This window comes from Sciurus vulgaris (genome assembly GCF_902686455.1).
Source record: "Sciurus vulgaris genome assembly, chromosome: 6".
Taxonomy (NCBI): Eukaryota; Metazoa; Chordata; class Mammalia; order Rodentia; family Sciuridae; genus Sciurus; species Sciurus vulgaris.
The window spans coordinates 124508104-124523316 of record NC_136466.1 but is presented as its reverse complement, the minus strand read 5'-3'; the positions used below and the strand labels follow the sequence as shown (position 1 = coordinate 124523316).

Below are 15213 nucleotides of genomic sequence, written 5' to 3'. Positions count from 1 at the left end.
TACCAGGCGTCCCTGGCTCTCCTTCCACCCTTAGGGCGTCCCCCAGGGCTGCAACCTGTGGCCCCCCAGGCACGTCTACCGGCCACTGTCCGGCCCCTCTCACGAGTCACCGAACGGCTGCCACCGAAACCGAAAGCGCGCTCACAGAACCAGACCAACTAACAAAACACAAGACAAAGACAGACAACTTCGGGGTACCCCTTCTTACCTCCAAGGTCGACTCCGCGGATGAGGGGGGGCCGTCTTATCCCGGGCGAGCCCCCAAATGTAAGGCCCCCCAAAAAGGAAACCCCAACTCTGTCCCATGGATGGACGGCAACCCCAATCAACCGCAGGAGGCGTCACTTGATGCAAACCGCAAGAGGTGTTTATTCCAGCGCGCTGGGACCCAACTCAAGGAGTCGAGTCCCTAGCAGAAAATCTTGTAGGTTTATAAAGGCAGAAACCACACATCGGGAGGGGTCGCACATGAAAGGGGGAAAAGGGGGAACAAAGGAAATTTCAAAGGGGGTCTGGGTTTGCTGACAACATGTTTCACAATGTTTTACAACAGGCTGTAGATTCTGGTCAATAGTTTCTGGTAATCCTACTGTTTGAGCACTATTTAGTCATCTAGCCCAATTTACTCTTTTACTCTCTGTTTGGGAACAGAGAACAGCTTTAAGGGCTTTGTTCCCATTCCTGGGAGGGTGACCTTAGGGAGTTGAGATGACTGGGAGGGTGACCTTAGGGACTTAAGATAACTGGGAGGGTGACCTCAGACAGCTTAAAAAAATGTCCATTCTTTCAAGACTAACAATGTAGATTCATATGTGGTTCAAGGTAGTTCCAGGACCATGTGGACAAAGACAGCTTCTTGAGTCCTTGAAAGACATCCTCAGCATTGGCTGTCAGCATCAGGCCTACTGAAGAGAAGCAGACCAAACAGACCCTTTAGGCATATCCAGTTCTGCTCGTTCCCACACACAGCCAAAGGACATTCATATTCAGGGGTTTTGGTTTTCCCCAGGAGATATATATTTTTTATTTTGAAAAGATAATCGAATATTTAGCATATGAATTTCTTATGAAGTTCCACATCCAATGAAATGTAGCCACCTTCCCTCCTCTCCCTGTGGAAGGAGACAGCATGTTATAGAAAAGCATTCACCAGGAGCCTCAGGCTATAGACCGTGCCTGTAGGGAGTTACATCATTTTGGGGGAGTCACTTCCTATCTGGAGTCTCACCTTTGTCATCTACATAATGAGGGAGCTGGAGTAGTACCCTTCCAAAACAGCTACTCCATGATGTTGAGGTGCTAAGTGGCTCCCTGAGGTCATCCTGACTATTAGTATAGGATCAGAAAGGAAAACGTGACTCCTCCAGACTGGAGGGGAGAGCTGGTCATGGAGATGGCCTTTGCAAGAAGCAGAGGTGCCAGCACTTGCCTTTCCTTACTGAGGACTCTGTCAGGGCACGAAGGACCATGAAAGACCTGAGCCAGCCACACATCCCAAAAGGGGGGTGCAGTGGGAGCCTTGCTGTCACTTGAGATGATGATTCTCTTCCTGTCTGTGCTGTTTTCGTTTTATGCTTATATTCTGAATTAACTGGACTTTTTAGGCATTTATTCTGTACTAGACATTCAATGTGTCACTTCCTGATTCATTCAGTCATTAATTCAAAGTTATTATATGAGCCCCTTCTGAATGCTGGAGTGACAGTAACAAGCAGTGTGGTCCCTGCCCCCACAGTAGTTGTAGTCTAGGGAGGATATGGATGAGTGAGACAGTCATGGTGAGTACTGGTCACATGTGGGCCCACATTAGGAGTCCCTAGTCCAGAGAAATATGTGTGGTGTGTCTAGATGGGAAAGAATGAGAAAGCCTGACAGAGGTGATGGTGTGTTTCAGAGGGATGGAACATGTGACGACCACAGGTAGATTTCTTGCAAAGCTAATAAAGCCAAAGTTTGGTAATGCACCAGTAAATTGGGTCTTTCAAGACAGGAAAAATAAACAAACAAACAAATGTAACAATCAGTGCTTTCAAGGCCATTACTACCAGCTCCAGAACACTGCTAAACTTTAGGCCCCTTACCAGAAGATCCCCTGCTGAAAATGTCTTAGTAGGGTTGCCGCAGAAGCAGGATGTTAAGATAGAAACTTGAATTAAAGTCATTTAATTTGAAAGTACTAAGAACATCCATGGGGGTTGGGGAAGTTAGCTGTGGAAGGGAAGACAGCCAATAAATGATGTGTTTTCAAGCCAGCCATCGCTATGGGTACCTAGAGCTTAATCTTGTTAGAAAATGCTGGGAATCAATGAGATAGCAACCTGGGGAGAAAAGGAGATGGGGTATTTATACACTGACTCCTGTCAGTGGTTGGCTGAAGGCTGCTTCTGGGTGTGTTATTTTCTTGTTACATTTGGCCTTCCCTGATGGGCAAAGTGCCTTTCAATTGCTTTGGAGAAAGCTGTAAAGCAAAGAGATGCAGATACTGGCAGTTGGAAGTCAGCCAGCAAGCACAGTACTAAGTCCTAGGGGATAGGGACAGAGCACCAACAGCATCTGCCACGAAATATCCTAAACCTAATTTTATATCTGTAAATTAACATTTTTTTACTTAAATAGGCTCTCAAATTTTTATTAATTCTAGGCATCACAAAACCTGAAACTACATAGTGGGTGGTCCTTATCTCTGAAGGTGCAGCATATAGGGAAATTTAAAGAAATTAATAAGCTCATATCAGAGTTGAAGGGAGGGAGGATAGCAAGAAATCAAGCTAAAAACAGACACCAACACCATATGAAGAATTTGGGGTTAAACTGCACACTGCTAGGTTTGGTAGAGATGTGTTGGTTTCTGCAAAACTCCCATTGGCCCTGGCTTCCCATTTCTCCTTTCTATGATGGGCTCTTTCCATGATGGAGACCAAGAACACACTGATGGAAATTCACCATGGCCCTGATGCCTGTTGCTCATGGTGGCCCTCATCAAATCTCCTTATTTCCTATTGGTCAAAGCAGTTCACTTATTCAACAGTCATTTGGGTGTGGAAATACAGTCCACCTTAGGACTTAGGAGAGAAAGTAATGACAAAGTGCAGACAATAATGCGGCCTACTGCTAGATCTTCACCAGAATGTCAATAGTGGGGATAGAGAGATTTTTGATAACTTTAATTTTCTTCCTTCTGCTTTTCTCTATTATTAGAATTTTTAATGGTAGTGTGACAATTGTACCAAAACACATAAACTTGTATCTTTAAATAATAAGATGATATCAAATATTTGAGGATCTTTTATTCCTTTTTTAATATATATATATATATATATATATATATTGTTTTAGTTATAGAAGGACACAGTACTTTATGAGGATCAAACCCAGTGCCTTTGCACATGCCAGGCAAACTCTCTACCAATGAACCACTGCCCCAGCCCCTAGAGGACCTTTATTCAAGGATGCTTTTAAAGTTTTTTTTTTTTTTTTCTTTTTGAAATCTGTTAACTGAGTTAATGTACATATAAGAAGCCTATTTCCTCAACTTCCTAAAACAAATGCTCATTAACATTTATACCGTATCAAGTCATTGGTTTTTATGATGTTTATTTCTGTTTCCTTGATACTACTCTTTCATTTTTTAAATTTCTTTATTTTGTATGTATAAACTACCTGAAAACACTTTGTGGTCTTAGGTGAGAAATAAAGAAACAGATCACTTAAAAACTTTTAAACGAAAGAGCTGGGAAAGGATCATCCCAGTGATGTTCATCCCTGAATGCACATACAAATCACCCAGAGAGAAATTTTTTAATACCTCTGATGAAGCCCCTGGAGGTTCTGTTTTAATTTATCTGAGTTGGGATAATGTTTAAAAGTTTCCCAAAAGCTGAGAAAAAAATGAATAAATAAATGACTAAACTAAGTAGAAAAAATAATAATCTTGGGGCTGGGGTTGTGGCTCAGTGGTAGAGTGCTTGCCTAGCATGTGTGAGGCACTGGGTTCGATTCTCAGCACCACATATCAATAAATGAATACAATAAGGTCTACCAACATCTAAAAAAATTTTTTTTAATAATAATAATCTTATGTAATAATGAGCAACAGCTGGTTGGGAAGTTTCCTTACAAACTTGAAGTATGCCAAGATACTGAAAAGCTAAGAGTCCTAACATTGCAGAGAATAAGGGAAATGGATGCAGCGGGGAAATATTAGCTCACAGTATGATAAGAGTCTGCTTCTAAGATCTGTCTGCGCTTCACTGAATGAGAAAAAGCTAGCAGTCCGATTCCTCACTTTTCCCACATATAGCCTAAATCAGACCACGGGACACAATTACTTTTCTGGATCACTGAAGTATGTTTTGTAGACTGTTCTTCAGAACATTATGACTAAAAAGATCCCATAATTCTGTATGAGAAGACATTGAATTTGTAGGAAATTACGTACATACCCAGAACAGGAGAGAAGGATTAGATATATTGTAGGAATTTGGTTTGTTTTTTACAGCTTTCCAGACTTAAATTATTTTATTCCATGCAGAGTTCAGTTAGTTATATGCAAAATTAGTAAAATATCAAAACCTCTTTTCATCTCCCTATGCCAGTTTCAGCTTTTTTGAGATTCTGCTTTCATATGTGACAATAACTGAAATGGGGGTAATTATGCTTTCCTTTTCTCTCTTTCAGGGTTATATATAAATATTGAGAGAAGGTTCAAGGGTGCTTTTGTTTTATTTTGTTTTGTTTTAGCTAAATGGCAAATAAATAATGGATATTTTAGTAGCTTTCGTCTGGTACTGGTAAGGACTGAGTTAACTGCAATTTGCACAGTAACCATGGTGACTAGCACAGAGCTGCTGATTCCATTAATCTTGTTGAGATTAACAGTAAATCCCAAAGGATCTTTTGCAATGACTCGGAAATAAATCATCTTTTCACATGTATATTATTTGATGACAGTCACTGCCTTTAAATGTGGATCTCTACCCAACAAAGAAATTATACAGTCCCTCTAATTAGGTGATTGGAAACTCATTTCCCAAATAATAAGTTTTATAAAATACATCAAATGGCCAAAAAAGTAAATACATATAAATACCGCATGAAAGGAGACTTTTTTCAACAAATATGTATTGTAGTCCTGATAGACATAACAGAGGAAGAACATGTACTCCCAGTTCTAAATATACTTATGTAGCAGCTGAGTGTGTAGCTCTGTGGTAGAACATGTTCTTAGTATGTGCAAGGCTCTGGGTTCAATCCCCTGCATGGCAAAAAAAATTCCTTACACAGAACCTCAGCCTGGAGATATGAACTGAAAATAAAATTTGAGGTTTTTCATTGAAAAAATTCTAATTACCATATTATAGGAATTAGAAAAGATGAACTGGATTTGGGAAGAGGAGCATCTGTCTGTCCAAGATGGGACTAATAATGTGTTCTATTTATAAGGGAATATTTAGAAGTTTGAAAAGTACAGTGTAGCCTTACCTAAAACCATATTTGTCCTGCAACAGCCCCAGAGTAAGTAAAACAAAATGTGCCAACTTCATTTTATAGGTGAAAATACAGGTGCTCAGAATTATATCAGTTTCTAAAACGAGGTGAATAAGTTGTTATGATTCTGAAGTGGAAGAAATGGGAATTGGATTATTACCCCCAACATTCCTCTGACCTAAATTCACAGTATAATGCAGATGAAATATGCACACCTCTGGATCTTACTCTGCTCCTGAGACTCATATTTCCTCATCTTCAAAGTTTTCCTGAGTTAAGGGAATAACCTGAGCCCCTATATCAACCTATCATACAGAAGAAAAATACCAAGCACAAAATCGCATTTTACAGACCCAAAGACACACAATCGTTCTTATAACAGTTCTGACATTGGGAGGTGTTTTGTCACTTGTAGTTTATTGCAGTCACCATGTAGTAGTGGATCATTACCTGCCTGTGCACCAAATTGGTCACAGGTGTTTAAATTGTCGTTACCTCAACTGGGTAATGCAGTTGTCACATAATTAGAGAGTTATTGTGTTTGCAGGAAGGGGTATAAATTTGATAATAGTGATATGAATAATTTGTATTAATAACCATACCTTCATATTTTCTTGCTAACCAACGACCTAACTCTCTGCAGGACCTAAGAATGGAAAATACCCACAAGCAGATAAAGTATGCTAAATTTTATTGTTGAGATAGGTGTAACATGATTATCTATCAAACACTAAGCAAAGCAACTAAAGGCCAATAAAAGTAAATAAATAAATAAAGTGTTAAATTCTTCAGAATACATTAAAGAAATTTCTCAAAACAATAAGAAGCTAAAGTGACTAACAAATGTGTCAAGCAGGCCTGTTGTTATACTATAGTTTAATTTGCCACAACTTTTCAATCATAGCCATTATAAAAGAATTTTTATCTTGTTATTTATGACATCTTAGGCTACATTGTTCTGACTACTTCTTGCTATGCCTAAAGCAACCTTCCCTGCTCTGCTGATGGATAAAAATGTTGGGAAGTCCAGAGCAATCAAAAAACCAAAGCCAAACATCAAGCATTTACAACCCTGATTTCCATCAGAAGATCAACCAACTCTGATGGCAAATCAATCTTTGGTCACCTCTGCACAAATGCCCCAGAAAACAATTTTTATTTCATTAAAAAAGAAAATTAGAAAATGAAAAAAGAAAATTAGACTCCATTGACTTTCTAAGCTTTCAAGATAATGATTCTCTATAATACTGTGGTCATTGTAGAAAATATTTATATTTTTTCTTGGCATTTAGAACTTAAAGGTGGTTATGTTAAAATATTGATTAAGAACAAATGGTAGGGGCTGGGGATATAGCTCAGTTGGTAGCGTGCTTGCCTTGCAAACGCAAAGCCCTGAGTTCAATCCCCAACACCACACACACACACACAAAAGAACAAATGGTAGGTTATTCTTATAACCTCATGGCTAAAGAAAAAGTATGTTCTTATTTTCATATATTTTTATTAGGTGTTAAGGAATGGAGAATGTTGCATATACATAAGTGGATGATCTGTAGTAATAGCCCAAGCTTCCGTGGGTTATTGTGTCAGCAGAACTGAGCTACTCAGATGTGTTTAATGGTAGAAGCAGCCATCCTGTTTGTGGGTTAACGGACACAGTCAGCTAGTGGGTGCTGAGTTCTGCCCTTCCTTGACCTTATCCAGGGTACATCCTTGGTTAAATTTTTGCAGTCAAAGGCTGTGGTAGGTTGGTGTTGCCAGGTTAGAGAAGTGCTAATTTGCCTCAAGGAAGCATTTGTTCTCAGGAGACTCCAGAAGCCCTGTTATTTACATCCTAGCCCCCACTCCTTTTCACAGTTATGACACCCTCCTCTGAACCCCATACCACTAATCTTATATAGTCATGTTTTCTAGCTGTGTTGGCAGTGTTGGAACTTTCTCCATTAACATAAGAACTCTACCTGGGGCCTTTCTAACTATTGGCTAGCTCTTGGTTTGCAAGAGCTAGAGAAGCAGAAGGATAACTTTTAAAAATTATCTAATGAAATCTAATCCATTTTCATATCCTCCGAAAGATGCTTTGGACTTCCTTTGTAAAATATATTAACATTTGAGATTTGCAGTGCATCTAGGCATGAGACATTTTTTACACCTCAATTCACTATGAAGTCATCATTTTTTATATACTCCACAGCATAAGATGTGGTGAAGAAAAAGCAGAGTTTAGAATTTTTGTCTTTATTTCTCTAGTTCATGGTCACAGACCAAATCAAACTGCTGCTAAAGGAATATACCATTAACTCAGGTATCAGAATTAGAAAGTCATGGAGACTATCATGCTAAGTAAAATAAGCAGTCTCAAAAAAACAAAGGTAAAATGTTTCCACTGATAAGTGGAAGCTAACACACATTAAGCGGGGAGAGGGGAAGAATACATACAAAGGGGAGGGAAGGAAAGGGAAGGGAAATAAGAAAAGGAAAGACAGTGGAATGAATCTGAAACAATTTTCCTGTGTACTTAAATGAATACACCATAGCGAATCCCACCATCATGTTCGTCTATAAGAACGGGGTCCTGCTGAGCAAGGTGGCTCATGTCTGTAATCTCAGCGGCTTGGGAGGCTGAGGCAGGAGGATTGATCACAAGTTCAAAGCCAGCCTCAGCACAAGCAAGGCGCTAAACAACTTAGTGAGACCCTGCCTCTAAATAAAATACTTTCATATTTTATGGTTGGGGATATGGCTCAGTAGTAGAGTGCCTCTGAGCTCAATCCCCGGTACTCCCTCCCGCCAAAAAAAGAATGGGGTCCTTACTAGAATAAGATATATTCCATGCTTGTACAATTATATCAAAATGAATTCTACTGTCATGTGTAACTAAAAAGAACCAATTTTTTTTAAAAAAGGGTTGGAAAGGTTATTTCTTCTAGATACTTGATAAAATATGCTTTGCCTCTGAGATATCCAGGTGGAATCAAGAATCTATTAATTTCATTTGGAAGCTTGTGCTTGGTTCAGGGGCTTCTGAAATAAAACCTCCTCTGCCTCTTAGCGCTTTCCTTTCTTCTCTGGAGGAGAAACCATGATCACATCTCCTTGAAAGCTCTCCAGCTGCAGTTCAAAGCCATTTACTTTTTTATTCTCTCTTCACGTTGAGAACAGTTCATCACTCTTTTCTGTTCAGCCAGAAAGACTTAGTGATTGTTGTAAGACCATTCCCAGACTGCTCTTTTTGACACTTTAAAAGTCTATTCCTTCAAACTTTAGTCATTTGTTTAGCTTTTCAACATTCTGGGATCTCCCTCCTGGCTACCTACCCACTGGACAATGTGTTTCACCCACCTATCTCATCCTGTTGTTTTCAGGTAACAAAGAGGGAGGATTAATGCAGGGCTTCTTCTGTGGATGGCCAACACACTACCACTATATTTTTCAAACATCTGATGAGTCATATGGACACATTTGTAAGAGCACAGGTGTGAGAACCACATTGCTTGGGTGTGATTCCCAGGTCTGCCACGGCACTAGCTGTGTGATCTTGGGCAAGTGATTTATCCCCTCTGCCACACGTTCCTCATCTGTGAAATGGGGATAGCATCCCCCGTGAGTTATTCTAAGGATTAAATTAATGTAATATATATAATATATTTACAACATCTGCCAGTGAAAACAACAAAGATCATTACCTAAGTTTCAAAATCAAAATTTTTCTATTTGTGACATGATCTATATGGGAGCCTTATTCTGAATTCCAGATGTCTTATTTACAGTAACTTAAAATGCTAGCCCATTGCATTGCTATTTTAATATTAATTAAACTGGCATTTTTCTCTTACAAATAAAAGGCCTCAGTATTGATCAGTTCTTATGATTTCTTTTGTTTTTTTTTTTTTTTTTTTTTTTTAACTTATGCTGGATTTCCTAAGCCTCGATTGCCTTAGTTCTTTAAGTTGCTATAGAAAGAAGGAGAAATGATGTTTTTGTATAAGGGGCTGTAAATAGGATGAGTAACCATCTCCATTTACTTGGAATTGAGAGGTCTCTTGAGATATATTACTGCTAAAATTGGGCACATCGTTTGCCCACCATGGTGGTTAGATGCCCTAGCTATAAAGGCATTACATAAAGCAGTGACAGAACAGGTGGAGAAGCATACTAATTTCATCAAACACAAAATAAGTCTTGGTATAATACCACTGTTCTTCTGATTTGTTGTTTCATGGTGCTGGGGATTAAGCTCAGGGTCTTGTCTTAGCTGAGCATGTACTCTATCACTGAGCAATACACCAGCCTGCTGCCTTGAGTTTTGACTCTAACCATCCCTGGTGAGAATATTAAGGGCAAGATTGTAACAAACTACTTAATTCTAAATGTCAGGCATTTGAGCTTTACTTTTTGCTATTATGATCATCTTGGGATAGATCTCTCCCCCTTCATTTTATGTTGCTCTCCTTTCCTCTGATCATTTTGTGCTTGTTATTTTTCTTTCAGGTCAACTCAAATCAAAACATACTCTTGGGACAATGCCCAGGTTATCCTGGTTGGGAACAAATGTGACATGGAAGATGAGCGGGTCATCTCAACCGAGAGAGGCCAACATTTAGGAGAACAACTTGGTAAGAAACAAATTAGCAAATTAACAAGAAGAGAACTTGGTAATTATGTGTAACACTAAACAGAGTTCCAGCTAAACAGCAGGGTGACGTTCCTGAAAAGTTTGTCAACAGACTGGAAAGCAGTTCACATTCTGAACGTGATTTGTACCTTTCCTCCTACTTGCTGTGCTATCGATCAAATTCAAGCACAATTACAGAGGCAAAGCTGATATTCAGAATTTGGTCTTAGCTCAAGGTTTCTCACTCTTATTCTGTGAGAAACATGGATTGTGCCTTTCCCACTATTTTGCAGGGGGTTGTTTCTCCATACACATCATTTTGCTTTGGGTAAGCATTTTATTGTGTACTTATTGTTGTTCTCATTTCTGATGGGGTATGGTAATGCTAAGAAATACATCATGTCCTAGATTCCGGTTCTGTGGACATCATTGATAAGTCATGTTACCATTACAAACCATTTTAAGGCTCAAGTTTCTCATCTCTCAAGAATGGGTCTCATAACCTGTGCCTACTTAACCAAGCCCTTATAGATAACCTCAGCTGAAATGATATGTGAGCCTCATTTAGACACATACGTGAGTGTTTTAGAAATAACAAGGCCATTTCAAACACAACATCTTGTATCTGAAGGGAAGCATACTGGGGTAAGGAGGGTAGAGTTTCTGTGTAAAGGAGTGACTAATGACTGGTTAATTCAAGACATTTTTTATTAAATGTTTTATGTCTGCCTTTGTGCCAGACATCTTGGGGAATACAAATAAATATGATCTACAGTCCCTGTGCTCATTGCTGCCAAGCAAGCGGGGAGACTAGACATACAAGAAGTAACAGGACAACCATAACAGGTCAATGAAGAGATGATGACCTGAAAGGCAGATGCCCAAAGGAAAGGTCCAGAAAGAGGGAAGCAGACACAGGGAGAGAGCATTGCCATGAGGGGGTTCAGGGACGGAGGAGGACAGTGGGCAGGCGAGGAGCAGACACTACTGGGAGAGCAGGTGGAGATGGGCAGTGCCTCTAGGAAGATGAGTAATGAGACAAAATGGAGATCATGCGGACTAAATGGCAAGGCATGGAGACAGCACTTAGAAACTGCCCCAGAAGAAGATGCATTATGTTTGAAGGACACTGTGGCACGCAAACATTAAGAGGAGCTAAGTTGAAAGAACGAGTAGAAAAGTTAGAACCTGTTGTAAAATTGCAGGAGTTGTGGTCTGAGAGCTGGAATTTTGTTCCCATCATTATTCTGAGGAACATAGAGAATGTTGAGGGATTCTTATCAGAGTAGAGTCAAACTTTCCAACCTTTTTGCCCAGGACCTGCAGTAAGAAATAGATTCAATCTGCTAACCCAATGCCTGCAGATGGGAAAGTGGGGAGAGAGGAAGAAACAAGTTTTCACAAACTATATTTACCTTCACTAGATGAGATTCACTCCATTCTCTGTCTTACTCTTTCTGTTTTGTAATGATGATCTCAACTCCCAAGCAGATCCCTGAAGGGAGTCTCAACCTACAATATAACAAAATATTGCCATAAAGTGGGTGATCTGAATTAGTCTGCTTTGGTTGCAGTACAGTCAGGCAAAGCAGAGACCCTCAGAATGGATCAGTCCATCCCTTGGTAATCTCAGAATGGAGCTAAGTACAGTTTACTCTGAGAGCTTGGCAATTTCCTCATGAGATCAACGGGCTCATTACTTTAAAACTTATCAGTGCATAACCGTAAGAACCTCTGCCAAACATTCTTAGAGCCACTTATGAAAAAGTCCCACAGCTGAATTCTGGTCCCATAATAGTCTCTCCTTTTCTATCAACTTAACAATATTTTAGGAGGAGTCCATAAACTTGCAACCTTTCTTAGTACCTCAGGAAGATGGGAATAGAGAATAGTAGATCCCCAAGGAAAAGGAGCAAGGAAACCTGGAAGAGCATTGGCAGAGGGACTTCCTCAGGACCATCTCTTCCCTCCTTGTATTTTCTTGACTACCCAAGTATAGGCCATGCAGAGAAAGAAAGCGCTACACAGACATAATCTGTCTCTGTAAATAAGCCTGAAACTGCTTGGTTACAAGAAAGATAGATCAAACATTGTTCCATGTCATTTCTGCCAAGAGCAAGGTAATAAGTCAAATATTTTCCATGGTAACACAGTACTTGGGTGCTGAGATCAGGTTTGGAAGGAGTGTGAGGTTGGTGAAAATACATCGGAAGCATGACTTTCCCTAGAACACCAGCTGCCACCCCCATGTACCCTCTTCATTCACTGCACAGATGTGAAAAAGTTTCCAAAATGTGAGGCAGAATTACTTTGAATTGTTTTATCTTTCTGTTCAATTTCTTCCAATGGTTTCTAATTGATTTTTTTGCTCTCTATTCAATAAAAAAAAAAAAAAACAGCAGTTGTCATAGCAACCAACACATGTGCATTCTTGGAGAGTCATTTACCTCCTTCAGTGTGGTTTGCTGTCCTCATGATTACACATGCATCTATAAATGATCAGGAGAGATCATTTATTTTAGGGATGGAGGACAATAACACCCAGAATCTAAATGTAAAGGTTTTAAAGAACTTTATTTTTTTTTTAAATTACTGGTAAAAATTGTCTCTCTAGAGCACCGTCATACATGCACAGAGTTAGGCATCATTTTTTTAAAGGTCATTACCACATCTTGGCAGATGGCTCAAAATAACTGGTTTATTGACTGGGTTACAATAATTCTCCATTATGAGTGGTTATATCCATACAACATTTTCTCATCCTAATGAGAGTTTCTGGTGGAAACAAGTTGTAGCTGAGATCTTTAAATTTCTTGTAGGGCCAATGCCCTTGCCAATTTAATTTTGTTCACCAAACATTTATTAAGTGTTGCAATATTGCAGGTCCTGAGACTATAATGACAAGTAACCCTATCTTCCAGAAATCATTATAGTGAGGGTGACAGACTATATGGACAAGGAGCATTTTTTCCTGGCCTTCCCTCTGCTAGCCATTTTGTTTCATTTGATTCTGACAAGCAACCCTTCTTTACAACACTTTGGTTTCTATGGCATGGTGCTCTTCATTCTCCATAATCCCTCCAGCCATGTGTTCTGTCTCCTTGGTAGACTCCTCCTTCTCTCGCTTGTACTTTGGTTTTCCATCCGTGGATCCCACTTTTCAACCTCTATACCCTCCCTTGTATATTCCCATTCATTGCAAGATTTTAATTCCATCTACTTGTTAATGACTGCCAAATTGTGTCCCAGTACTGACCTCAGGATCTAACCTCAGCTTCTTCTGTCCACCTGCCAGCTCTATATATATTCAAAACTTATGATTTGGGGTGGTTGGCTACTCATCTGCAACTGCATCAATTGCACCCTCATCCACCCCAACTTGGACCTGTTGCATAAGAGGTTTTGAAGTCAAAGTCTAGGAATCTACACTTTTTAGCAAATACTTTTGTAACATTCATACAATACCAAATTTTTAGCACACTGACTTCCATGGCAGGGCATAATTATAGAGTATAGTAAATTGCTGCCAGAGCTCAACATTGTCCTATAGATAACACTATTCTTCCCTTGCATGTTTTCAACATTAAGTCTACAGGCTTATACTCTATAACAACATGTAAGAATGTCATGTTATTTATATTGAATTTATAATATGACAATTACATATGTACAATCTCAACATTTAAGTATAAAACTACTTTGTAAGTATAAAAAACTTTGTAAGTATAAAACTACTAAATGTTAAATGAGAAAAGTGGGACATGTAATTAAAGATAAAGATTGTCTTAAAGTAGAAGTAATTTACCTGGGGAAGAGAATGAAAAAAGAAATTTATGGAGGGAAAGGGATCTATATTGCCTTGAAGTCATAAGGAAAGAATTCTTAGCTGTGAAAGAACAGAAAGTCCTAAGTTTCCCAGAAATATAATCAGAGAAACAAAGACTGTGGATAAATTAAAATTACTTTTGGAAAAGAAGTGATTATTTTTATTATCAACTTGTAAGGAGTCCGTTTTGATATGTTTTTAAATTTATACTAATATTTCTTGCTAAAGAAAATAGAAAGTGATATTCCCAATTCCTCTCCAAATGATTGTCATGCCATATGGATGTATTACTAAATTCCTATTCAACCCTGCAACATTCTTCCTTGTTCCGTGCAGAGACCCCATGAGGATTTCTAAAAGTCACAAAATATTCCTACACTTTGTCATCTTTCCAAGCTGAACAATTTTCCTCCCCTTCTTTTCATATTTAGTGACGTTTTTGTTTTGAGTAATCATCTGACAAATATCTTTTAAACTCCTATATAATGATGATGAATAGTCATAACACATGTCTTCTCTTTTGTGGAGCTTAAAATGCGATTTATATGTCAGAAATTCTCTCAAATATCATGAATGCATAAATTAAACAAGGTTGGAGAGCAACAGCATGTATATCTTGAAGGATGGAGGAGGAGTATGAATTTCTATGAGAGGACAGTTGCTTCTAATTTTAGGAATATAAAGACTGAAAAAAGACACACTCTATGTCTACAAACTCTGAAACATGCTGATTTGATAAAGATTGGTTTCATTAAACAATTCCTTCAAGAAGTGTCTTGAAATAGTAAGAGGTAAACCTAAGACAATGAAAATGGATACTCTTTTTCCATACCAATACACTAATGAAACCCAGTTATCTCTGGAGGTAACAGGTGATGCAGGCAGAATAAGTAATTACTTTCCAAAGAGTTCAGAAAAATCTTGGGAGGCAGATCCTAGAGAGGGTTTGGATCCATCAAGAATAAGAGTTTGAGACTATTGACCATGCTGCCTTATATGCCCTGGCCCCACTCTTGGAGAAAAGACCATTGAAGTGAAAGAAACATCATTATAATCCAGATAGGAAAATCTATCTTCTTGATTTCAGTAACCATGATTCTGATTGCTACTGAGTGACCCCAGGGTACCTGATTGGGAAACTCTGAACCTGGGATTCTCAAATTTGTTTCTATGAATCTTTAAGCATAAACCACTCTTTTCTCTCATTGCCAAACCTGGAAGAGAGAGAAGGCTAATAAGTACAACGTGAAATCACGTGGTCATAGGAACCCTGAACTTGGATCCA

At 38.9% G+C, this 15213-nt stretch overlaps 1 protein-coding gene across 2 annotated transcripts in view; it reads left to right on the top strand.

Annotated features, from left to right (window-relative positions):
* The window catches only part of RAB3C (RAB3C, member RAS oncogene family), a 247839-nt gene that overhangs the window by 212294 nt on the left and 20332 nt on the right, over nucleotides 1-15213 (top strand). For both annotated transcript variants that reach the window (XM_079144047.1, XM_079144046.1), the window contains exon 4: nucleotides 9979-10103. In XM_079144047.1, coding sequence (XP_079000173.1) covers nucleotides 9979-10103 — 125 coding nt within the window. The remainder of the gene's footprint in view (nucleotides 1-9978; nucleotides 10104-15213) is intronic.